The sequence below is a fragment of the Thunnus maccoyii genome, chromosome 8, assembly GCF_910596095.1.
Source record: "Thunnus maccoyii chromosome 8, fThuMac1.1, whole genome shotgun sequence".
NCBI classification, from domain to species: domain Eukaryota; kingdom Metazoa; phylum Chordata; class Actinopteri; order Scombriformes; family Scombridae; genus Thunnus; species Thunnus maccoyii.
Genome location: NC_056540.1, coordinates 10,130,450 through 10,157,179, shown reverse-complemented (window position 1 = coordinate 10,157,179; position 26,730 = coordinate 10,130,450). Strand labels below are relative to the sequence as shown.

Here is a 26,730-nt window from a genome sequence, read left to right as displayed (position 1 = left end):
TTCTCCCTTCATCCTCACCCACCCCACCCCCCACCCCCACCCCTCATCACCAGCATGGATCTGAAGGACCGTAGGCACCGCTCCCTGACCAGGGGTCGCTGCTCCAAAGACTCCCAGTACAACACCTCCACCCTGGACACAGATGAATGCCGTGTGCCTACCCAGAAGTCCTACAGCTCCAGCGAGACGCTTAAGGCCTTCGACCACGAGCAAAGGCTGCACTATGGCGGCTGTGTGACTGACCTGGTTCACCACGAGGCTGATGAGTACTCAAGGCAAGGTAGGTTTGTGGACCAATATGTCTCTTTCAAAAGCATTCTTACACAGTAGTTTGGGGCTCGATCCGTACAGTGCTGGACTGGAGACATTACATGAAAAATCAAGTCAATTTTATGACTTCAGTTAATTTTAGCTCATTCATATAGGAAATTAGACGTAATGAAAAGTTGTTTCTGCAGGCTTCTCAATAAAGGAGCTCATGAGATGTCATATGATCCCAGGGTCATGAAAGACTTTCTTAATGTAGCAGATAATGAAAGCTGGCAACTGCAGCTAAAAAGCAAAAGGATGTAGCAATTACTTGTCAAAATTGTACCAATTATTTCTGATCTCAGTGCTGTTCCAATAGCTATGGCAAGTCATTTTCCTGTCCAGCACATACAGTATGGTGGAGCCCAGCTTGGTTCTAAACACTTCCAGTTGCATTATATGATCCCTAAACATTTACCATCACACATTCAACAGTCACATTGTTGCACATATAAAAGTTTCCCAGCTGTATGCTACTTTTAGCCACTGCGTGTTTCTTGCAAGGCCACTGTGGCAACCTGTTAAGTAATCAGTTGACGTAAATGCTGCACTTTGCAGCAGAGGACCAAAGTAGACCTTTAGCACTGGCAAGCTTGTCATAATGAACTTCTGTATCCCCTGGCGAGCAAGTCAGCCGATAGGCCGATAGGTCATCTCCAAAGGGGTGGGCCTGCTCTCATAGGCATGTCTTTAAACTGTGTGTATGTCTGTGAATGTGTGTGTATGCACATGTGTTTATTGCAGAGGGACATGAAACAGGCGGTATTGATCCCTGGCTAGTGAAAGGAGTGAGACTCTGTGGGATTGATCTGTGCTAAGCTCTGTTTTCTCTGCATGGACACAGGCAGGAGAGGAAGAGAGCTCTGAGCAATACAACACAACAGTGCAGAAAAGAGTAAATATCCCCCCTTAAAAATAGAAAACTATATATGGATAGCCCCTGATTGTATTATCAAGGTTTTCAAATGGAAAATTGTAGCTTGAAAAAGTAGACCCACTGTCAGGGTTACATGTCTGACTGTGCATGGTTTCAAGTAATCTAAGAAATGGATCAATCTCACAGTAGTTTAAAGCATAAAAATCATGTGAAATGGCACACATACACAGAAGATTTTTTTTTTTTCAAAGAAAAGAATACACCAGAACAGAATACTTTGCTCCACGGAGGCAAAAGTAACAATGGAAAATGGCAGATTGATTGGCGGGATGCATGAAAGAGTGGAAATCAGTGGTGTGTGCTGTCCGGACACACTCCACTGCTGCACTGAGCTGACCTCACACCAGACGATAGTTGGTCGATACCACAGTCCTCTCAGCCTATCAGCTCCCTCTAAAGCCCAGTGCCACAGATGCATCGTGGGAAGTGTGGCCACAGGAGACCAACAGTGTTGCAGCACCATATGGACTGTGACACCACGGGAGGAGGAGTAGTGCTGGAAGGAGGGAGACAGAAAAGGAGTTAGAGTGAGAAAGACGGAGCGAGAGAAGCAGCAGATGAATAGAGTTTTCTTCATCTTTCAAACAGATATTTTTATAGCTGGTACATGAGAGAATGAGCAACTGAAACAATGTGTCAATTGTCTTTAACAGTTTGTGGTTAAGAGGCAAGATGGTGCGGGTAGACAAAAATCTTTTTTTTCCTTCACCACCACCAGTAACTACTAAAATGGGGGCATAGAGGAGACTGAATTCAGATAGTACCCTTGTTGTTTTATTGAATATCTAACAAATGCTTTGAAGGGGAGGTTGGATATTTGAACTGACCTGGAATGTTAGTTATTCATGCACTGATAGGGCCACAATAGAAAATGTGATTAACTTTGATTAAATTATAATGATGTTGTTCTTTTGGTTGGGCAAGCCATCATGGCGTTCCTGTTTCTTGCTGAGAAGTTTTGAGGTCATCCGTAGCTATTCTCAGACTGCAATTGGTTATGTGTAGCACAACCAATTTACAGTTCTGTGGTGTGTTAATGCATATTGACTTCCCTTTACAGCTATCATTAGATTCGTGTGTGAGACAAAAAAGGTGTGAGTCATGCTCAGGATCTACTGGAGCACCCAGTGAGCATTTGCACTCTCACACACACACACACAATCATACAAACTATTGAATACTAGTCTTGAGCACCCTACTGACTCACCTACACTAGCTGGAGAAAAGTTTATATTCTACCTATATTTATCTTGATGATTTTAACTGCTATCCTAACACACGCAAACACTGCTTAGGCACAGATGTAATTTCAGAGAAAATAATTTGCATTGAGTTATGCAGCGCAAATTATTAGCAGTACAGCAGATGTCCTCAGGATGTGTCCTGAGCCAAATCAAAGGTTTTGGGATTTTTGGAGCAAAACTGCATCATGACTCACTTTTCTTGGATTATCAATAATGTTTTTCATTGCACAAACATGTAGATGCCAGTTTTTGCAATCATGTTACAGCTCTAACAAAAGTTTCTCACTGGACTCACTATAAGTACTACAGTTGTGTTATACTGTAGCTGCACTGCTGTAGTTACTTTCCAAAATAACTCACTTACTGCACATCATTATGCATGAAAATCATCACTGGAATTTCAGTGTTTCTTGAAGCATAAGTTCAACTTAAAAAAGGAACATCATCTCCCTTTGGAACTGTATTTGGAGTGTGTTTGGGGTACAGTATATTTGTGTTTAGTGACTCTATGCCTCCCGGGCAAGAAATATTTTCTCTGGATTTACCTCCTGGGCTATTAGGAAACTGTTTGCTGCTTTAAAAGGAGGTGAGATGAACTGATGTTATTGGCCTTTATTTAGGTCTGCCCCAAGCCTACTTGCCGATAATGTATTCCTCCTATATCCAGTGTATTCATCCTGCTGCAGCCCCTTTTCCACATTTTGGCGTGTTGTACCAGGATAACTTTTAACATGCTGTAAATAGACTGCAGGAAAAAAATGGTCCACTGAGAAGAATTGATAAGAAAGTGCTGTTGTACTGTACAATATATCGTTGTTAGATGTTAGAGTGTCTACTTCAATGTATGAAACTATATCGGGCACTATTTCAGAACATAAAAATTCTTTTTCTTTTCAGTTCATTTTCAGTTTTTGAACTCTAGGTTTCCCAAACGGCTTTGATAAAACAGGTTCAGTTGTGTATTTCAATTCACTCCCCCTTGCTTTTCATTGGATCTCAACTCCACTGTTACCCCATTACACACTTATTAGCTAGTCTGCTCGGATATGCACAGCCAAATAACACATTCTTTCCTCGCCATAACATGCAGCAGTCTGGAAAGCTCATTATGAGTGTTCGCTATTTAACACTACAAAGCAACATATTTGAGAACATCAGTGATTCCAACAAGGTACAAGCCTCATTCACATATAACCAGAAATATCAGGGACACGTTTGTTTGCTTTATTTTACATACAAATTTGGAACTAGTTTCAGTTTCCTTTCATGTTTTGCAGAGAGTTAGTATGGGGTGAATTTGCGCAGATAACTGCTGAACAGATAATCCCATGACACAAATACAAATATGACAAATGTGTTTACTCTAATATGCCACTTTGAGCAGTGAACAAAAGCGAACTACCCCGCCAGCTCTCCTACTGCAGTCTCTTTTTGTTTGTCTGCTGTCTTTCACCTTTCTGTCTCTCTGATCTTTCAACCCATACGCTACATCTACTGGTCTCTCTCCCAGCCTTTCTCTGCAGCTCCTATTCAGCACATCCCAGGGGTGTGTCGTCCCTGCTGGTCCACCTCTAGACAGCAGGTATTATCACAGCCACTGCAGTCTAGAAGCTTTGGCCTTTCCTTTTAGAAGGATCTAAATGAGCCCTTCTACATTCTTCTCTGCTGCTTTGCCCCTAGGGCTGGAAACCACACAGAGAATCCACCACCCACCTGCCTGCTTCACTGCCTGGACAACACTCAACATCATCTACTATCCCTACTTATTGTATCTCTATCTCTCTCTGAGAGTCTGCCTTTCCATCTATCACTTTTTTCTCACTTTCTTTTATGTCCTCTTTTGCTCTTCTGTCACACCTTTCATGCCTCATTCTCTCTTTTTTCCATTTTTCTCACCCTTGCTGTTCCTGTATTGTTGCTTTCATGGTCATATTTGTTATGTTGAGGCCCTCTCTTAGGCTTTGAGAAGCAGCACACTGTGTGTGTCTTTGTGTTCAAGTTCAAGCAGGGTTTGACCGCTATCTGAGCTCTATAGCCTTGACTTCTTTACTGACACACCAACATGTGCATGTATGTGCTCCTCTTATCAGAATGATCCCATTCAAACCTGTGAGCCACCTGTCATTATATGTATGCAGCCAGCTCTAAGCTACCTAAGAGCTGGCTGCATACATATAATGACCATGTTTACCTCATTCTGCATTCCCTTTTCTCCACCAACTTTGATGTGACAAATGACTACTGTAGCCAAGGACAGCTTTATCCAAAAACTCTGCCAAAGTCTGCCACTCGCATCCTGGCATGATTCCCTCCACTGCCAGTATTCAAGACCGAATGGCAAGGAAAATGCACTGCTGGGTGGAAGGAGGAGGTTTTGTGCTAACGAAACATCCACTGCTTCTTCTGTCCCTCTGTTATTTGGAGAGAAAAGACCCCCCCCCAGTTTCTGAACAAACAGCAACAGCAGCTGCCTCTCATAGTGTGTCCACTTCAGTGAGAGTCAGGGACTAACCCTTACTCTCAAGAAAGACCAGCCTGCTTTTTGACAGTGTTTACAGAAACCTCCACGACAAGATGAGAGGAAGCTGCTTGACAAGGATATAACTGTGATTTATCAAGTCCTTGACCACTTCTTAGCGAGAGGGATGTGTTTATGGTCTGCAAACTACTGGATCTTTGCAGACTTCTGTTCAGGAGTACATTTCTCTGCCACTACCTCATAGTACAACTATGTTCACGGGTGAGGCACTAGTGAGGGTTCATGGACGACTTTTACTGCTTGGGGCACCAGCACAGTGGTGGGTTGAATTAGGGGAATAGAGCGCACCTGCCATGTGTTTGGCCTCCTGGTGAAGCTTATTGCTTGCAGCGGCTGGTGACACAGCACATGTCTGTTTGTAGCTCTCCACAGGCCAAGAGCATGATTAACAGAGAAAAGGACTGCAGTGCATAGAAAATTGGACTTTCAAATTAGGAGTAAACAAGTGCAAAAATCCATAGACATAAAATAAAATACAGATTGTTTGTATGCTTCTTTGTGTGTATGCATGAACACATGCTGGTGTGTGTCTGTGCATTCCATTGGTTTACAATCAACCTGGACTGCTGATGATCAAAGAGAGAACAAAGCAGCTGCATGCTATTAAAAATAAATGGCGGTGAGATTAAATACAATCCCTCCCCTCTTCCTCCGATCCCTCTTTATCTTTGTCTTCTCCCTGGCATTCTGCGACTCTGCCAGCTGCTGACACTCAAAAGCATCCCGTAGCTGCAGCAATAGAGCAGAGGAGTCACTGAAGAATATCCCGGGGCTGACTCCATTCCTCCAATCCACAACACACTCCAACTCACCCCATCCCCATGTTTGCTCCTTTATAGACCCGAAACTGCTCATGTGGGTTTGCATGTGTGGCCCTTATACATTCAAGGAGGTCTTCAAATGGAGACTTAACTCAAAGTAACATCTGGTCCCACATTTGGCACTCATAGACACACACTCAGGATACTGTACATGTCAAAAGGGCAGAGTTTACAGACTCACATCAGCTCTTTTCCTTGCAACACAGATGTGTCTGTATGAAGTGCTAGTCTGTGTATGTTTGTGAATGAGAAAGAGTGATTAATAGTTGTTTTGGGACTATGTTGAATGATTGGCACTAAGTACAAGTCTATGAGAACCTGATGTACCCTTGGGATTCACTCACCACTCAACCCAGAGTACACCTCAGTTTAGTTTGTCAAATTCAGTCTGTGCTATGAAAGTGAAAGTGCTAGCTTTTAGCACTGACACTGGCACAGGTGCATGTGCACATTCATGCAAACACTGGGTAACAAATGAGACAAATAATAGGGAGAGGCCAGGGAAATGCACGTTGAAGTTGCCAGCTATTTAGCACCGATGCTGGCTCTTATTCATGTGCACGCATACACAAACACACACACACAAATATAGGGTAACAAACAAAACAATTAAGTGACAGCGTCCAGGGAAATGCATGCTGACATCTGCAATTTTCTTAGAGTAAAAATCATTTATCAGACAATGTTGTGTGGGTTTTGTGAGAGTTGAGTTAATCTATGTTTACTATGTAATGACCCTCTTTGACTCTGCTTTGGCAGCTTTTGATAAATGAGGCAGATTGTAAATGTCACTGTTATCAAGTGTTTTTCTTTCTTTCTCAGCCGAGTCACTTGCTTCCTAGGCTGTAATTAAACATGTTCCCCAGCCACAGGCTTTGACTGTGCGTGTATGTGTTTGTGTGTGTGCTAATGTATGCCATTCTTATGCATGAGTCTGTTTTGATGCTAGTTCCGTCCTTGCTTTAGTCACAAAAATGATACTGTAATGCCGATGATTTGCTTTCCAGTTGATGTTGCTGCATGTGTAAATTCAAAACTTTAATCAGTGTGGGATTATCATGCAGATGAGTACACAAAATCAAGAATGCTATAGATTCAGAGAAAGGTGCTTCAGACAGGGGAGGCAGAAGATGGATGAATTCCATATGTAACTGATAGTAAACAGTGGGGTGCTTTGATATACAAAAATAACAGATGAGGCAGAGGTTAAGAGTGGCTTCCTCCACCAAAAGAGTATATTATCATGCTTATAAAAGGGCCACTAACCACAAATATCAGTTGTTTTTTAAAAACATGTTGTCAGTTTAACCTATGATTAGGCTCGTTTTTCTAGTGAGGGTAAGAGCTGACTCTTATTTGCCAGCTGTTGCCATAGTTACCTGCAATTTAATATACCTTGTGCAGTGAGTTAGATTGGTAGTTAAACAGTCAACCAAGATTTAGATGTGCCTTAATGGACATCTGCTAGCCATGCAACTGAGTTTTTTTTTTGTTGTGGTTGATTTTGTTTGTGTCAGTACACCATGACATCATTGTGGGGTAACAGGTGCAACAGAGCACACTTCTGACCACATCCAAGACATGAAAGTTTTAAGTAGAGTTATTTTTATCATCATTATTATTTTTATTGTTTTTAGAGAACTTATTGTTCTCTCTTATTGTTTAAAAAATAGATAATCCTGGTAAAAGATGGTGCAGTCTGTTTGTTTGTTTAGGCCCACATTTGTGAGACATGATCATTAGCATAATCAGCGCCCCCAAAATTGCCATATAAGGCTCCATGTTCCACTCCAAAATATGAATCCAGGTGATGTTACACTATCAGCTGCAATACAAGATGATAGTGGACACAGAGCTGTAGAGAGACACAGAGGCAACTGTTGGAATGAGAAAAGTTTCTAACAATTAATGAAATGTAGAAGCTGCTGCGCCAAATATGGCCATAAAAATGATAAAATCTAAAAAAAAACCTTTCAGTTAATTGGCGGCCATGATGATGATAATATGGTGAACAGAATATTATATTTAAACTCCTCCAAATTAATTCAGATTAGGGCATTGTAATTGTAAGTCAAACAAATGTTTCTCCCCTGAGAAGAAAGGCAGAGATGATCTGTTCATGACTCATACGACAGGTCTGGACCACTCCTAAATTTAATTCGTACCTAAGAGAAAATTCTAAGTACAAGAACAATGATGAATTCCACAAATTTCTTGTGCATCTTAATAATAAATCTGTTTGTACAAGTGGTTCTTGCATGAGGCCCAGTGTGTGCATACATGCCCTCTTAACGTCACGCTCTAATAACCTTCTAACCTACTAAAGAGATACAGCATATCCATATTCATATATTCTATATAGTATTCCTGGATGAATACTGCAAAAGATCCATACACAATTTGTGTATTTATTCATAGATGGGGGTTTACCTACTCTCTGCCTCTCAATAGTGAATGTGTGTTGCTTCCATACCATGTGCCTGTACAAATCTACACATGCATTACAAATATTTAATGATATGTTATATTAACTCTCCAACATTCCTGAAAAACCTTCAATTTTACTTTTTACTCAATAGATGTCAATTGAGTATAAGCAACAATGATGCAGTCTAGTCAACTTTGACCTCCTGTTCATGGATGGGAGGTGTTTCACTGCTTAGTGTTACACATCTCAGAGACAAGGCCTTCTCCCAGAGTGCATGGTGTAGTGTCATGTCCTGTCATGTCCTGTCCAACCCAGACTTCTATCCTCTGGGCAGGGGTAGAACTAGCCCAGGGATGGATAACATCTGTCACACCTATTTTAGGTCTCCTCATTAGGAGGTGTTAGGCCCCCCATGGCTCAGGCGGGTGCCAAAAGAACGGATGTCATCTGGGAGGTGTGGGATGTGTTTGACCATGACACTCCTATTTGGGTATATCTGTAAGGTTGTTACTGTGCTGCTAATGGTGGCATTAATGACATGCCACACGCTATGGGATATGTGTGTGTGTATCTCTCTCTCTCTCTCTCTCTCTCTCTCTCTCTCTCTGTCTCTCTCTCTCTCTCTCTCTCTCTCTCTCTCTCTCTCTCTCTCTCTCTCTCTCTCTCTCTCTCTCTCTCTCTCTCTCTCTCTCTCTGTGTGTGTGTGTATGTGTGTGTAATGGATTTTTGATAACACCCAGCCCTATGACATTCACTGTCAGTGTGCACTGTCATCCTGTCACGGCATGTCAGTGCTGTAACATATCTCAGCTACTGCCACTCACTCTCTATGAACAGCAATGAGCACTTCAAGAATCAACAAAGTTGGAGAAAAAAGATGTAACAGAGCCGTCTATACAGTATATAAACATAAATATTTCATTATCTATGTATTATTTCAGTTCATTTCCTGTGGCAAAACGGTAACTGATTTTTTTGCATTTCAAACAAACCTGAGCTTGATTCCTGACATGCCCATTAAGATAACATGAATGTTTCAGTGTTTCAAGTAATAGCATGTGTGCTAGCGCTTTGTTTACTTATTAGGTGTAAAACGCACATGTTCAGATGTCAAGATAAAACTTTTTAATCTTGGCGGTATCGACTGCTACAAATCACTTTGTTTTTAATCCTGGCAAATAAGAGTAAGAAAATAATCTCCTTTTTGAGGGATGAGGCATTTTATCTGATGGTCATGAGGGTGATGACTGAGATAAGATATTTAGCCAAACAACAGACAGACTTATACAGTAATACCCTAAAACCCTGTAATACTCTCAATAAAGTGCTACAGGTTAACTACAGAGCAGGTCTGGGTGTCAGAGAGAATACAAAAAATCTTATTAGTGTTGTTGTTGTTTTCTGAGTAGTTAAAATGCTCAATCAAATTTGACCATAAATTACAGGTATGTTTCCCAACTCTATATTGATATTGGATGTAAAACCCAGGAGTGTTTTTAAACATCAAATATGTATCTGCATTACACATTTGGAAATTATGTTAATTAGAGCGATAAAACCAAAACAATAAAGTTGTGGGCTGTAAAACCAAATGAGCTGAAAGATGCTAAAACGTTCGATAGAGCTAAAGGAAACCGCACAGTTTGGTGATAATTCTCTGTAGATTCATCACCACAACCAATCCTATTCACATTACACCCAGCGAGTTGATCCATTGTTAATATCAAAATATTTATTAGTGCAGCTTTAAGTTAAGGGAAAGATTGTGATTATGGTCAGAAAAAAAGCATTAATTGGATGTCTGTGATGGGACACAAACTCTGGTTCCCCCACAAGAAGGTCAAATGTGCCACATGTAAATCCACCACTCAATCTCCACACCATTATTTTCTGCCTTGCTACATAAAGGGCACATTACTTCTCGTCTTAGCACTAAACGTTGGCATAAATCATGAGCAGCAGAATGGCCCTATATGAATATTTATTTATTTATTTAATTATTTATTGGGACCATGTACAGTGTTAAACATCAGTGTCACCATTTGATGCATTGTACCAGAGTTAGCGTATAGCTAATTTTCATCTGCAGTCCCTTCAGCAGGTCACTATTAAAACATATAACAGAACAATAACAAACAGTACAAAGCAAAAACACACAGGACACATAATACAAAATACAAAGCTACACACAACAGCACACCACATACACCCACAATGTCAACTAGAAATGACTAATGTATGCTTGTCAAATTAAAAACAAGATTATTTAAATTCATGAGAAGACCATGAGATCAAATGTAGAGTCAGTGGTTACAGAGCTGAGTAGTTTTTAGCAGACTTTTTAATTTGGTTTTAAACGCACTGATGGAACTGCAACTCTTTTTGTCGTCAGGTAGGACATTCCATTGAGACGTGGCTTTTACAGAGAATGAGAGAATGAGAGGAGGGGCCAAACCATTTAAAATCTTATAAACCAGGCACAAATTTGAAAATAATCTTAATATATAGGCTAAATAATAGGGGACCTAACACTGACCCTTGTGGAACACCCATTGTGCACTTCATGTAACTGGACAATGATTCACAAACTTTCACACATTTTATCCTGTTAGATAAATATGAAGACATCCGTGCCAGTGCTCTAGATGAGAAGTTAAATTTAGAGAGTTTCAATATTAAAACATCATGATTGTCAAATGCTTTACGCAGGTCTAAAAATACAGCACCAACTACTCCTCCTCCATCAAGCCTTGATTTAATTTGCTCTATTAAGTGCAAGGTAGCAGTTTCAGTGGAATGATTTGTTCTAAAGCCAAATTACATACAATGTTGACCAAATCTGCTTGTATTAAGAAATGTTGTCAGTTGTTCAATGACAACTTTCTCAGCAACCTTTTAGAGTACTGGCAGTATACTTATTGGCCTGTAGGTACTGCCTTCAAGGCGGTCTCCAGGTTTAAAAATAGGCATGACAATGGCACATTTCCAGTCATCAGGAAAGGAGCTGTGTTTAATTAAGTGAGCCATGTGGAGAGTTAAAATATGTTTGTGTGATTTAACAGACATGGTGTCAAATTGAAAAACATTTTAGCATTTACTTTTTAAGGGATAGGGATGTTGGGCTGGTATTGCCATGTATAATTGAAGTTGAGTTTGACTTATAAATGAGAAACAAGCATTTTGTGAATTAAAAAAAGTATCGTGCCAAAGACGATAATCTCATTATCAACATCTGTAGAGGTTTTGTTCATTAGTATGTATGTGCCTGTGCAACATTCATTTTTCATTTTAAACACTACTTCACTTCATCACCATGGAAACCCTGATTTGTGAAGATGTTTATTAGTACTCTCCACTGCTGCACTGTGGGTGTGGGTGTATGTGTATGTGTGTGTGTGTGTGTGTGTGTGTGTGTGTGTGTGTGTGTGTGTGTGTGTGTGTTTGTGTGTGAGTAATAATAGTATGTGTGATAATAGTAGCTGAATAACAGTCACACAAACTCCTTCTCACTTTGTCACAGACAATAATAACCTTGACACCTGACCCTTATACAACATGTATTCATGGTAAATGGTAAACGGCTGCATTTATATAGCTCTTTACAATGTTTCTGCTACTCACTCACCACTTTGCACACACATTCACACATCAGTGGTGGCAAGCTACCACCATCGGGAGCAATTTGGGTTTCTTGCACAAGGACACTTTGACATGCGAACAGGAGGAGTCAGGGATCGAACCACCAGCCTTCTGACTGGAGGACGACCTGCTCTACCTTCTGAGCCACAGTCACCCCATAAAGTCAAGTCAGAGTCACTCTCCCTCGCTCTCTACTGTATCTCTCAGATTAAGTGCTTTCATTAAATCTACTATGGGGGCATATTACTGTAGTATGGTACTTCGCTGTCTGTCCGCTCTCTGTCTTCTTGTCTTTTCCTCTCTCCCTGCTGAAACTGTTTATCATGACTGGGGATTTTATCATTCTTCACCACCTCATCTTATGATACCCTTTCTTCGCCATCGGCTCGTCTCACTCTCTATTTTACTCCCAATTTTTTTTTCTCATCAACTTAAGAAGAAGTGCTTTCTCTCTCTCTCTCTCTCTCTCTCTCTCACGCGGTATAGCACAGCAGCAGCCTGTGTGAACTAAAGTGTGGATCATTTTTCATTGCTTTGACACAAAATGAATTCAACAGTCTTTCAAAATTCATAAATTCATGAATTTTCTCACTCAAACTCCAGCAATTGTCTCAGGACAGTATCTACAGCCCATTTTGCATATGTTTTCATACTCATTTTCTTTCTTTTTTTTTCTAATTTCATTACTATCTAAACAAAGAGGGGAACACTTTGGAGGGAGGGATTTACATAAGCATAGGCAGAGATAGACAAGCCTCTGATAGAGGAGGAAGAGTGACTGTGGGATAGAGAGCATGTGTGTGTGTGGTGGGAGACGACGTGAGTGAGCGGAATATCATCTGTAGTCTCAGATGGTATTGATGATCTGTATCTTTTGTAGATACCCAATTGATAGATATGTTTACTTCAGTTATTATTATTTTGTATTTGAGGAAAAAAGGCAACATTAAAACATCTTGAAGCACATCGCAACATTTCTGATTCATCATTGTAACACAATGATGTGTATATTTTATATAGTAAAGTGCCATTGATGTTTTATAATGTAGTATAATGGAAATATTCCTAAAAAGACAGATACATCTCACTGTGCTACCTGTTGTCAATATTTTTTAGGTCATTCCAATATGACCTACAGTGTGTTCCTGTTGTAAGACGGCTTTTCAAGCGCTACAGTAGAGATAACAAGCATTTTAGCAGTATTAGAGCATTTTGAATGTGAGATTCTGCTGTGCCATTTTGCATGTTTGTAAATACAGCTGTGCAAAGCTCAATATTGAGAAATATTTGTGACCAATTAAATATTTTTAATAGAGTACTGAGCAACTCAGTACTTTTTCAAATGCATTTTGTCTGAGCGAGTAGGAGAAGACACAGCGTGACAAGAGAGCAACTTCTGTTGGGATTTGATCAGAGCAGGAATGTGTGACTGTGGAAAGTTGGGTCCTAACTACTATATTGTCTCTACTTTGTCATTTTCACTGTCTCTCTGACATTTTTGTCTCTTTTTTTTCTTGTGTCTTCCCTTAAGCTCCCTATTATTAGGAAAGAATATATATGTATATTTTATTGCTCCATAATTTAGAGAAAAGAAAACACAAAAGAGAAGTTCATTTTCTTCAGGGATACTAAAGTGCAGTGCAAATGAATTTTGAATTGGACGCAAATGAAAATGGAAAATATTAAGAAATGACACATTTTAGGCTGCTATTAGCCACAAATTCTGGCATTTTCTTAGCTGTGACAAAGAAAATAAGGCTTTTACTGTTATTAACAGTAATTTCAGCTATTTCAGAGGATTGTTGGGGAACCTACTGTTCACAGTTGCACTCGCTTCCTGATTTTGATGTATCCTCCACCCAGGAGCAAATCAGTTCACTAGTTCAACACTTCAGGGCAAATCAGAACGTGTTCTGAACTGGCGCTCCCTCCAAAGCTCAAAATGGCATGTCCAAGGGTGGCCTGCACTGTAAACTATTAGATCTTGAAAAAGCAACATAATTGCAGGCATTGAAGCCCACAGGTTCTGCCTGCTTTACATCCTTTACAGAATTACATGGTGGGGTGAGGGAAAGTCAACCAGCATAATGCAGAGTCCTGCTGCCTATACTTTGCCTGTCAAACTGCTAACAAGCACAAATGATTTTTTAATGATAGGCCCCTCTATCCCACAAAGCTGTCTACTCACAAACACTCAGACACACACACACACACACATACTGCACATTCACTTCCACACACATCCATAATGAGTTTTATCAAGGGAAGTACATTTGGTTTAATGGATCACTGCAAATGCCATTCCCACTCAAACTATTGTATTCAAGCTCCAACAAGATGCTTCTTTTTCCCCTGTGTCACTCATTTTTCTGAGACACAACGTGCGGTGCATGAATATTCTGATTGATAATGTATCTCAGGTGCAGGAAACTTAAGTCTTCCCTGAGCAAAGAAACGTGAAAAATGAGGCTGCAGCTTCACTCATACAATGTTTCAGTCAAATGATGGATCTTCTAAAATCAATGTAAACATGTAAGATTAAAGGTGTGGCAAGTAGTTTAGGTCTATTCTATTCTATTCTAGTTTGTTGTGTTAAAAAAATAAAAGGGGCTACATTGCTGGGTGCTCTGTCATGTATTTGTTTGGCAAATGCATTGTCTTCCAGGATGACATGAGTTCCAGCAAAACTCCAGCTTGGACCTTTTTTTTGTGGTAATTCAAATGCAAGAGGGGACAGTGTTTGTTTCACGCAGGGCTAATGTTGGTCTGAATGCAGCCTAAACTCACATATTAGTTCTTCTTCTGTTCTGCTGTTTTTTCTATCATTTAAAGTAGCCCCATTTTCATTTGAATTTTATTCAGCATACACTCATTGAGTCCCACCTTTTATATCTCACATCCTGTTTCCATGTACCCTAAAAAACAGGTTTGCATTCTATTGTGAAGACTGTGTAACCTAGTTACCCAGTAACCCTCTATTCCCTCTTTCTCTCTCTCTCTCTTTCTCACATTCTTCCACGCTTTTCTCACTATTTTTTTCTTTCTTTTTGTTCTTCTCCCTTCCTTCCTTCCTCCTTCCCCCTCGCTCTTTTCCCCACTATTAGCGAAGAAAATACAGGAAAGCATTCTAGATCATGCTGCGTTCGCCCTATAGTTCGGTCTAATTCAGCCATCTGCACGCACTCAAACAACACACTCATGTTGAATGCACAGATCATCTGACAGACAAGCGTACGTACACAATGAACAGACACAGCAGCCGTGGCAGCTGCACAGAGCTCCGAACACACATTAAGCACGAGAATGACAGTGGCAGTGTCATACAGAAAAAAAATGCGCTGATCTGATTAGAATGCAGCACAGCATTTGCCCCCACATCTGTCATAATATCATGTAACAAACATGCGATTGGTTTTCTATTTGTAGAATAACTGAGATAGATTTTCACGTCTGCTCCAACCTCTCGCACCAATCCATCTTTCTTTGAGTACATGTAGATTGCTACGGCATCGGGCTGTGTCTACCGCTGATAGTGATAAGGAGTGATTGGATTTTGCATGTGTAATCACTGGTTATGGGATGTTAATTGTACATAGTGGTGTCGGTGACACACATACAGACACACACATATGCACACGGACACGCTTACACACACACACACACACTTTGATGTTGTGCAACTGTTTCCACGTAGCGTTTGTTTAGAGTAGAAGATGTGTTTGTGGCCCAATTATTGTCATTGTGGTTGAATGGGATGATTTGCATAAAGAGTCATCCTAACTGTGATTGTGGAGTAGACACTTTTCTAGTGAGAAGTTCAATTCAAGATGATTTGCTGACTGTTAAAGAACACATGTGCTCTACTCTCTCAGGCCTCCTGGAATTCTCTCCCGTCCTCCTACGATACTTCATCTCAGGTATGGGTTCAACAACTAGGAGTTAGATCCTGTGCATATACAGTAGTACTGTAGTGTAAATTACCAACAGATTGTGAAAGCCCCTAGTGTCACGTATAGTAAAGGAGGTTCCTTTTGTCATCTTTTATGAAAAGTGGGAGGAAAACAGAAGGAAGCAAAGAAGACGAAGAATGGTAATATTCCCTGAAGTATTGCAATGCTTGGATAACTTTGTAGCCGGTTGGATGCTTGGCAAGCTGTAGCCTCGTATCTGAATCCACCTGTGGAGTTTTTCGCTTGCCTCTGCTCTCTAGTCCAGTCCATCTGTTTGTCTGAGTAGAAGTATAGAGCCTTTCACCACACACTGGCTAAGTTTCCTTTTTAGACCCTCCCTTTCCTCATTACTTTCAGCGCAACTCTTGAGTTTCGGCAAGGCTGTGAAGAGGAGCCGTGAAGATCCAGCAGACGATTTTCATCTGTTTAATTCCTCTCTCTGATTGTGTCCGTACGCCTGATGAGTCACAGTTAACCCAGTCACACAGCTGTGTGATTCCCAGTGCATTGATACAGTATACCACCACAAAGCCAACCTCTCCTCGCTCGCCTCTTCCTCTCCCCTCCCTCACAAACTGCTAATGAAGTGAATCACAACTGTTTTTCCCCCGATCCCTTTACCCCAACAGCTGATGTTGAGCGATTGCATCCACAATACTCTTTTAATTAGTATAGAGAATAAATTGGTTGAGCATGCCTTTTTCCTTAATTGCTTTTTCCTCAGCTTGGATTTAATTGGGCTGCAGCACTGTTTATTGATCTCCTTTGATGTGCTTTAATTTGGATAATTTTATATATTTATTTTGGACGTGACGAGTCAGTTTGTCTTGAGGGGGAGAGTGTTAGGCAGCGTGGCCGGTACTGCAGCAGACTGCAGCATATTCAGGGAGCCTGGGGTCCAGCGTGTGATGGCAACTAGGTGGGGAGATGATAGTCTGAGAGGCCTCAAGTGAACAGCTCTTTGATCTCACATCAACACCTCATGAATGCCAATGCGGAGCAGTAAAGTGAGGGAGGCAGACGTTCTAAGCCAGCCCTAACAGGCCTGCAGGCTAGTACATATTCCTTCCAGCAGCTAGTTTGTAGTTTGTGCCTGATTCATGCTGCGTCATCTCTCCCCCACCTGCCTGCAACAACAAAGCCCAATTTTCAGCCTCCACCTCCATAGTTTCATAATTAGCGTGCTTCTCTGCTTGTGATTGTGGGTTTGTTTGCTAGATGTGTGAGTGCGTGTGCGAGTATTTATTTACTGCTTTTACTTACATTACTCTCCACAGCCCTACACACCACCTGTGTAACTCTTTTATTTCCCTCGCAGGGGGCAACTTCACCCTGGCAGAACTGGGAGTATGCGAGCCAAATCCCACTCCGCACCCCGCCGCCGTTCCCTACTGTCCTGACCTGGGCCTCCTCCAGAGGGGTTACTCCCTCAGCGCCGGCTCCGATGCCGACTCGGACCCAGAGGGGCCGCTGTCCCCAGAGCGAGCCATCCAGCTGTGGGCTGGAAGAGGAAGAGTAAAATCCCGCCGCAGCTCAGGAGTGTCCAGTCGTGAGAACTCGGCCCTCACTCTCACCGACTCAGAGAATGACAACAAGTCTGACGACGAGTCAGGTAGGACAGACGGTTCTGGGAAGTGTGGTCAAGATAGTATGAAAGTACAGGCTCATTGATTTAAGAGGAAGTAAGAGAGTGAGAAAAAAATTGGGGAGGATGTGTCTGACTGATTTGGTATGATAGTTAATGTTTTGAAGGAATCGTGAGTGAGAATCTTACACAACTTTGTCGATATTGTTAAAATCTTTAGACTACCTCTCAAACAGACAGCCATCATATGAACTGAGGGTGAGTTGGATGTATTGATTCAGTCTATTTCTGATCTGAAGGACAATGGTAGAACCCCCCCTCCACCCCCAAGAGAGGCATCCTTATCCTTATTTTCATCAATAGCACTTAGCTAAAACCCTCTAACTTATACACCACTTATCTGCTGAGATCTCACCATTGGTCTGTCAGTCTTTTAAAAAAATACTGTAGGATTGTTTTGGAGACAGTAAGACTGGAGCTTGCTTTTACTTGTGTGATCCAACACCTAGATGCAAACGGAAGCTAATCTTTACTTTTCAAGAGGATCCTTTCTTCGAATCTCCCCACGAGTGCCGGGGTGTGAATCTCCTTCCTCCAGCAACTTTGTTTACTGCCAACTTCCTATTTCCTTGTTAATCCTGACGCAGTCATAAACCTGCACACGAGCTTTGCCGAAGTGTCAATGGAGGTTAATGAAAAGTGGATGGAAGGAAAAGCAACAGTCTAATTAATTGAATTCTCGGCAGCTGTACGTATCAGCTGTGGATCAACCTCCGATGGACTGTGGGCCCCCGAATCAGAGACAACTTCTGCCGACTGATCAAACTACTCAACACCTATTAAACACATCAAGAAACACCTTCCCTGAGACGCGTCTCTCATCACACCACCCGATAATTGCTTTGTGGTTAATTACCAAGCTAATCTTGCAGCCACAGATATCAGCTGCAGACGCCGCTCTCACTCTCTCTGTCTCAGGGCCAGGAGAACGCCATTGAGCGCTCTGTTGCTGGCATTTCCAGACCTTGTAAAATAAGCTTCTTAATCCAGCGCTATATTGTGATAATCATTTGCCTGCAGTATGATGTCACTGAGTGTTGATTGTTGGGAAGATCAAAAGTTGTTTTTTTTTTTTTTTTCTGTTTACCAAAAGAAACAAAATGTGTTATTCATGGATATTTCTGTGCTCCTACAGGGGCCAAACATGCCCTTGTCTGTTGGAAAAATTCATACTGATGATTATGCAGAACATGTGTCAAATCAAAGTCAATTAAATAAAGTTCTAGACTTCAAAAGTTCAGCCTCTATAGAAGTGTTCAAGGGGACCACCGGCTCACACCTTTAGGCTCGTCTCATGGTTTCACAGACCAGAGATTTAGATCAGGCTTCTGCATTGCTGTCTCTGCCAGCATGAAGAGATCAGAGGCAGCGAGGCAGCCTGATAAAAGGACCAGGTGTGTGCGTGTGTCTGATCAAGTCAATTCGTTAGCTACTTAGTCACTCTGAATGAGGAAATCTCACCCTTCGCTCCTGCATTTTCCTCCAAAACAGAACATCTGATTCCAAAGGCACGTCACACCTCAAAGCACCCGGAGGGAAGATTTCGCTCCCACCAGACTTAACCAGCTTGTGTGCCCCAAGCAGTGTGGGTGCTGAATGTGCAGTGCGTGTTACTGAGTCTGTCATTGTCTTTCTATATGCTTTTTTGTCTGTCTTCATGTGTGAGAGTGTGTATGAGCCCAAGCCCTGTATATGTGTGTAGAAGTGTGAAACAGGAGCAACGGGAGTGTCAAAACAGCAGGAGGAGGATCTGAGGGTCTAATAATAGAGATTGACAGAGGCAGAGAGAGAAACAACATCATAAACACATGCTAACAAATCAAAAAGACGGTGACGTGCTAAAACACCAAACAGCAAGCCGCTACACTCTCATCTTGCTGTGTCTCTAACAAGCTTCAGAAGTCTCACCTCCACTTGCTTCTCCTCCTCCTCCTCTTCATCTCCCTCCTCTCTCACCTTTGTTCTTCATCTTTCAAGCTTCTTCCTCTGTCTTCTCTCCTCTCACACCGCACGTCTCACCATCCCTCGTTATGCTCCTGTCAGTAGAGCTCGCCTGCGTGACTGACAGGTGTCAGTTTAAGGGTCTAGGGTTCCCCTTCAGGGCAGGAGTGTATATGTGGGTGAATGTACGTGTGTGGCCTACTGCCGATTTCACTACCAAAATAGAAAACCCAGAGAAATGGTGACAGAAGCACTATTTGTGTTTGTGTGAGTGTGCCTCTGAGTTTTTGTGTCAGCAGGGCAACCGGCTGTAGAATAATTCATACACATCTTTTACCCCATATATTTTATCCATATTATTCAATTTCTTTGTCAAATAAAAAATGTTTATGATAAACAAATGAACTTCAAAATAACATCTATGTCTGTATTTCCTAAAAACAAAGTCAGAAAAAAGGAGGTGATTCTTTTGCAGTTTTTGACCCTGGGAAATCAGATGATTGATCAGGGCAGGAGAAATGCACCGGACATTTTTGGATTTTCTTCCCATATTTCAGCTTGCCTGACTACATGTACTATTTTTAAATGTTTGACTCTGAGGGAGTTGAAATTTCTGGAGAAAAAAAAACAAACAAAACAAAACCTGAGTCGATAACAAATTAAAGAGTGTGATCTTCTGGATTGATAGCAGTCGTCAGTCAAGGTGCTCGGTGCCTTTGCTAGTCTCAACACAATTAGCACCACATATACACCTAATGCAAACAAGTAGAACTAACATAACTGCTATAGTGAACTTTGAGTAGAGCTATATGTTTGTGAAAGTAGGGAGATTGCATAGATTTATTTGGGGGGATGATTTTGTAAGCGTGAGTTTGTGTCTTCAAGTGTGTATGCGTGCATTAGACAGAGGGAGAGCTGGATAACTAGATAGGGAGAGAGGGTATGAGAGATAGACCGGCATTAGAACCACCACAGTGCCAAAACACAGTCGTAAATATGCCAGCCCTTGTCCCGCACTTTGAGGAATACTTTCCTAGATTAGGCTCTTTTTTATAATATTTACACATGTGCATGCGTACAGTTATAACATTGCATTGAGACACATGCATATTGCACACACATATGCACCAGGAGTGGCCAATATAGTTTAAATTGATATTACGATAATGATAATCCAGTATCAGTATTGCAGCGTGGCAAATTATGCAAACATACATATAAAATAATCAATAAAACTTCTCACACATGTGAACTAATTGAGTTTTTGATAAAGTTGCTCAGAATCATTCATTTGCACTGGACTGGATTGTGTTATTTGTATAACAATAAAACAATCATCAATCATAAAATCAAAAATATTGGAATATTGTCCACCCCTAACAGACAAACATATACACAGAGATCAGCTTTTAAAACCTATAAAAACAGCCTTTGCTCATAATGTTTTTCAACTACAGCACAGAGACACTTAACTGCATGTCTTTCATTTAGAAATGTGGCTCACCAGTGCGGTAGTTTGCAGTAGATCTCTGAAACCTCAGATTCTGAAGCTCTGTGATTATTTTTTAATTTGTTTTTTTTATTTACTCCTGAATTCCAATTACCGACAAGTACGTAAAGCCTGTTAAATTAGTTTCCTAAATGCAATTCAGGGATTTCAAAGTTTCCCTACATCCAGCTTTATTGTCAAGTATTGAATAAAGACACTCCGCTTTTATTGCCCCTTCCAGACACTATTAAAATAAAGAGATTAGAACGTTGACTTGGCAGAGCCAATACAAGTTCAGTTTGCATAAGCAACACAGTGAGACAAACAAATATGGGCATAGAGAGCAGCATTGGGAGATTTCATTTTGGCAAAGTGGAGGAAGAGATTTACTGTCACACTGTGCACTGCCTCGTAAAACGTCCGTCTGGAAACACAAGCAGGAGAATAGGAGCGCTTGTAAATTCCCACGGCAGTGCCTGATGGCCGCATCCAAACTGCATTGATCAGGAGGGAGAATGATTAAAACATGCATTAGATGAAATAAGATCAGGCTTTGACATTGATTTAAACCTGAAGCCCAGGGCAGACTTTATGGCCACAATCCATAGTCCAGTGCTCTACACATGCTTGTGTGTGTGTGTGTGTGTGTGTGTGTGTGTGTGTGTGTGTGCGGGTCCATATGCTTTTGCGTTTTCCTCTCATTAAACAGGAGCCTGTTAAAGAAACAGGCAGAATCTAATTCAACTTCAACATTGTTTTCCATCAATAAATCTTGGCTTTATTCATACAGCTGACTTTATAAACACAGACACGCAGCGGCCGCTCACTCCACAGCCAAGGCCCGGCCCAATCACACATGCATGCTGATTAGCTGCCTTCAGACAATCTCTCTCTCTTCCTTCCTTCTCTGGCTCAATCTCTCCATCTGGTCGGCTGGATAATAAATCATAGGGTAGCATTGTGACATATGTGACAGGATATATTAATCTCGTAATTAGAGAATGAAAAGGTGGCGCTAAATTTAGTCTGGCCTTTCTGCCTAACCCTGCCCCCCGCCTAGGCATGCTCAATTGCCTTGTTGCTATGGAGGCAAAGGAGTGCCATAAAAAAATAAATAAGAAAATAAATTTGTAAATATAAAGAGGAATACATAAAATAATAAATAAGTAAATAAAAAATGTGGAAATGTAAAGAGAAATAAATAAAAGAATAAATAACTGCAGAAATATAAAGAGAAATAACAAAATATGAAAGAATAATTTGGAATAATTTAATCATTTTCATATATTTTCATATTTATTTTTTCATTTATTTCAGTATATATTTATATATTTCTTTTTAAATATGTATTTATTCATGCATATAAATTACTCTATTTTTTTTCTATATTTAAAAAAAAATGTAATTAGTTATCATTATATAATGTCATTTATTTATTTTATCCCTTTATTTTTCCTTATTCTTTTCCCTATTGCTTTTGCTATTCCTTGAAGAGCCAAACTGTCAATCCACCTGCTTTGGACGGGCCTTCCTGCCCAGTGTAGTCAAGTAGTCAATTCCTGCACACATGAATTCTGCTTTGGCAGAAGCTTTTGAGCACTGACAACAGGAAGTAGATGTGGACGCAGACTTGCGTATGCACAGAGTGAATGTGGTAGCAGTTTGAATCAGGGAAGGAAACATCAAGGCTGAGGCAGAACAAGAGTTTAACAAAGGAATCCAACAAGTTCTTTTAACAGTTGTTCAGTATGTTGCGTCCATCACCTTCCATATGTCCAACAGAAATACTGGGGGGAGCAGAGGCTAGCACAGGCTAGCACAGCCTGCAGGTAAATGAGGCTGCCCACCTTCTGTTTCCCAGACAGAGGCAGGGCACCAGCTGAGTAAGTGCTTTCTGCATTACGCAGTTTCTGTGACTGGCTGGATGAAGCAGCCTGAGCTGTTATCATCCCAGCAGCATGAAGGGCCGTAGAGGTGGAAGAGATGAGGGTTGATTGTGCTCTTTGGAAAATGTCATTTGTTTTTATTAAAACACTTTCAACTTGCGGCAAAAAACACAGCAAACAAGAACATGAACAGTGGTGGCAGGGGGCAGTGGCGGGGGGGGGGGGCTGTTGAACATAGCCCTCACCAAGAAATATTTATTTTTAAAAATATATAAATAAATGTGTACAGAAATAAATTAACAAATAAATGTGAAAATATATGAATATGTTTATAATTATTCTGTAATATTTTGTTTTTTATCTTTATATTTCCACATTTATATTCTTATTCTCTTACATATTTATTATTTTTTATGGCACTCCTATTTCCCTTCCACTATTAATTTGTTTGCAGAACGTTAAACTTTCAAACTGAATTTTAAAACAGCTGCAGTCAAAAGTTTTTTTTTTTGTTTTTATTTTTAGCTGGAACTATAATTATGCTTTATAAGAAAAAAAGAGTTAGGCAAAGTGATTCCTGATTAACTAATCAAATCTACTAGCACAGGAGGCAGAGTGCACTGTCCTCTTTATTCTTTTTCAGTGTACCACATGAATCCCACCATAAATCAAATCAAATCAACCACATTCAAGTCAGCTGATGTGTTGTTACTTTAGAGAGTATTTAGAAGAGGAGCTGTGAAAGGATTGTCTTGTAATCAAGGTAGATTAAGATAATGTTTAATTATGATCATTTTGATTTTGAATAAAAAGTGCTCTATACTTTGGAATACAGATTATAATTATATGTCACACAGTGATTGTAAGACCCTTTTCTTTCACTTGAGTTCTCCCTGAGCCTCAGTTGAATTTCCACCGCAGCCACTCTCAACACCAGTAACTTGGTCCATGCAGCTCCTGTCTATCAAATTCAGGCAACACTTATAGAGTTGGACTGATGGGGTCCCCCAAGACCATTTCTGTCCCCTCAGGGTCTCCGGGAGTGTGTGTGTGTGTGTGTGTATGTGTGTGAGAGAAACTGAAAGTGAGAGTCTGTGTAAGTGCATGTGTGTTACAGTAGGAAGGTTGGGGGCATTAGAGTCTGATTGAGTTTTCAGAGAGCAACGTGGGGTGCGAACAATGGTCTAACAGAATTAGTAGCTTGTGATGAATGGTGTGTGAGAGCAGCACTGACAGCCGGCTTTCACAAACACACACACATGGTCGTGTGTGTGTGTGTGTGTGTGTGTGCGTGCGTGTACGCCTCCATACTTCACCCACTGGTTCAAGGACTTTTTGTCCATGCAGCGAGAGCTATGCGTGCTGCAATGAGCAAAGTAGTGATGGACACACACACACACACACACACACACACACATGTTGGGTATATCTATGCGTGTCTTTCCTTGGGATAAGCCCAGAATATGAAAAATGCTTTGCAGTCAGGATCAATAGAGATTGTTCTATTCAACATACTGACCACAGCGCTCATACATGCTCATACTTGCACAGACACACTGTGATGAATAAGAAAAGAAACATTCACAACCCTGTTTGTGTATTCCTGACTCAATAAAGACATTGTTGGACTGGAGTTGTTATTGAAGTGAAGGCTGATAATACACACACATGCACACACACACACACACAGGCAGGCAGGTGCACACGCACACACACAGATGCATAAGAGCAGTGTTTAATAAAAGCCCTGGGATATTGATCATAGTAGATGGATGCTAACTCACATTAAAGGGAGGGAGCCTGGAGTGATGGAGAGAAAAGAAGAACAGGAGGAAGACATAAACAATGAATAAAAGGAAAAGAAGAGATGGGGGAGGGATTTCAAAAGAATTTTCACATTAAGCTGACAATAGGGGCATTAGAAAAATGTGTTATTGTGTGTATTTGGTGGTGTGAGCAACATTGGTACCATGGTTGTATCTGCAGTAAAGAACCACCCATACTAACAGTGTTATTATCAGGTAAAATAGAGTCACAGGAGTGTTGAATTATCATTGGCGTCAGACTTGTAACTTGCTGACAACTATGCTGCCGCCCTAATAGGGAATTTAGTGAGCCGTAATGGCCTCTCATGCCATCTTCAGACCTGCCAGAGAAAGAGAGAGAGAGTAAGAGAGAAAGAGGGCGAAGGAGCGCTGAGAGCAAATTGAGAATTCTCCAGCCAATTATGAGTGATCATATTTTCCTCTGCATGTTGCTGAAACTACTTTGTATTTTAATGGTCAGCGCTTTTGCTTCCTAATGAAGGCTGGAGGTATCATATAGAGTGGAGGCAGGTGGGAAAAGGTGGATGAGGAGAGGGCAGAAGGCCGCATTCACTTTGTTTTTGTTTGTTTTCTTTCAACCATACCTTGCGTCCACTTTGTAAAAGATGTCCCTTTGTTTCTGAGCGTTTCTATGCTTTTATTGTCCACTTTCAGTTTTGGTTTGTTTTAATTCTCCAACTCATCCTTCTTGATTTGTTATAATGTTTTTTTTTGTTTCTTTTCCCCTGCTTTTCCTTTCTTTCCTCAATTCCTTTTCCTCCAGCTTACCTAGATGATGAGGAGGATGAGGATCCATTTGGAGACTATGTGATCAGTAAGTCACATCTGACTGTGGCCTCTTTTAGAATAGTTGGCCCACTTTAGGCCTATCTGTTTGTATGTGATTGTGTTTGATGTGATTTTGTGCCCTCTTCTGTGTTTGTCTTCTGTGATTTACTGTTTTTGTCTATTAGTTGATATCTGTATGAAAGAGGCTGTTGCACACACTGTAATAACTCAGCTGAGAGAGTGCAACATTATCCCGGAGTCGGTTCAAAGGCTTGCTCTTTTTGAAAGTATGATTGCACATATTGTCGTAATATTCACATCTCCACAATGCAATCAGAACATTGCATTTGTGAAAAGTTGTCAGGGTGTTGGTGTTATGTGGGGAGAAAAAAAAGAAAGTCAAATAATTGGTTTCTGTACATTACTCTTGTGTTTCATCTGATACAAGACAAGGCCATTGCTCTTTTTCACATGCCTCATCTACATTTACGAGCTCCTTTCATTATGATCTCCTGTTCATTAGCACACGTCCAACTGGTTAATCTCTTTGCACTTGATCAGAGAAAATTTCCCAGAGGGTGCATTTTTTTGACTCCCTCCCCCGCTATTGGAAAGTCAGTCGTATTTACTCGTGTCTCTGAGATTGTTTGTCTCTATGAGTGTGAATTAGTGTTAATGTTTGTGTTATTGGGCTGTGGAGTTTTCATCTGTTTTCATTAGTAAGATCAGAGTGGTAGGAGTGAGTGAGACTATGTGGCGGATAAGACAAAATGAAAATAAACCAGTGCGTGTGTTAGAAGGCAGTTTTCTTTTTTTTTGTTGTGTTGTAAGGTTTGTGTATTTTGTATACATCATGTACATCTTACACATAATACTTAAGGTCATAACCTTGCAGTAAATAGAAAAGTAGTAAGATATTCATGCACATGGCAACAAAGAGCTGAGGAGATAAAGGAGCACATGGAGGTTCTCTACTTGGGATAATGTAAAGGTTAATCTTCTTGAAGCACTTTTGAATTGATAGAAAGAGGTTGAATTCATGTATTACTGACACACACTTACAGTTGGTGAACTCATACAACTGTAGATAAAGCTGCTGTGGTTAAAAGTTATAAAGAAAAGTATGCAGCTCAAACACTACTTAATTAGTTCTGACCTACACATGTACTGCATATGAATAATGGAGAGTGGTGACACTTAACACTTATGAGTGAAATTGCTGTTAATATAAATTCACAGGCTTTGCTCTCCTGGTTAAATTTTATGAGGCAAAGTTATGACAGCTGATATTTACTGATGTTAATTTCC

General features: G+C 40.7%; 1 protein-coding gene across 1 annotated transcript; it reads left to right on the top strand.

The window, feature by feature from the left end:
* Nucleotides 1-35: 35 nt before the first annotated feature.
* On the top strand, nt 36-26,153 carry LOC121901746 (teneurin-2). The gene is made up of 4 exons (XM_042418678.1): nt 36-280; nt 15,790-15,834; nt 17,186-17,479; nt 25,418-26,153. The coding sequence occupies exons 1-4, from the start codon at nt 55-57 to the stop codon at nt 25,516-25,518; spliced, it is 666 nt and encodes a 221-aa protein (XP_042274612.1). The 5' UTR covers nt 36-54; the 3' UTR covers nt 25,519-26,153.
* Nucleotides 26,154-26,730: the final 577 nt, after the last annotated feature.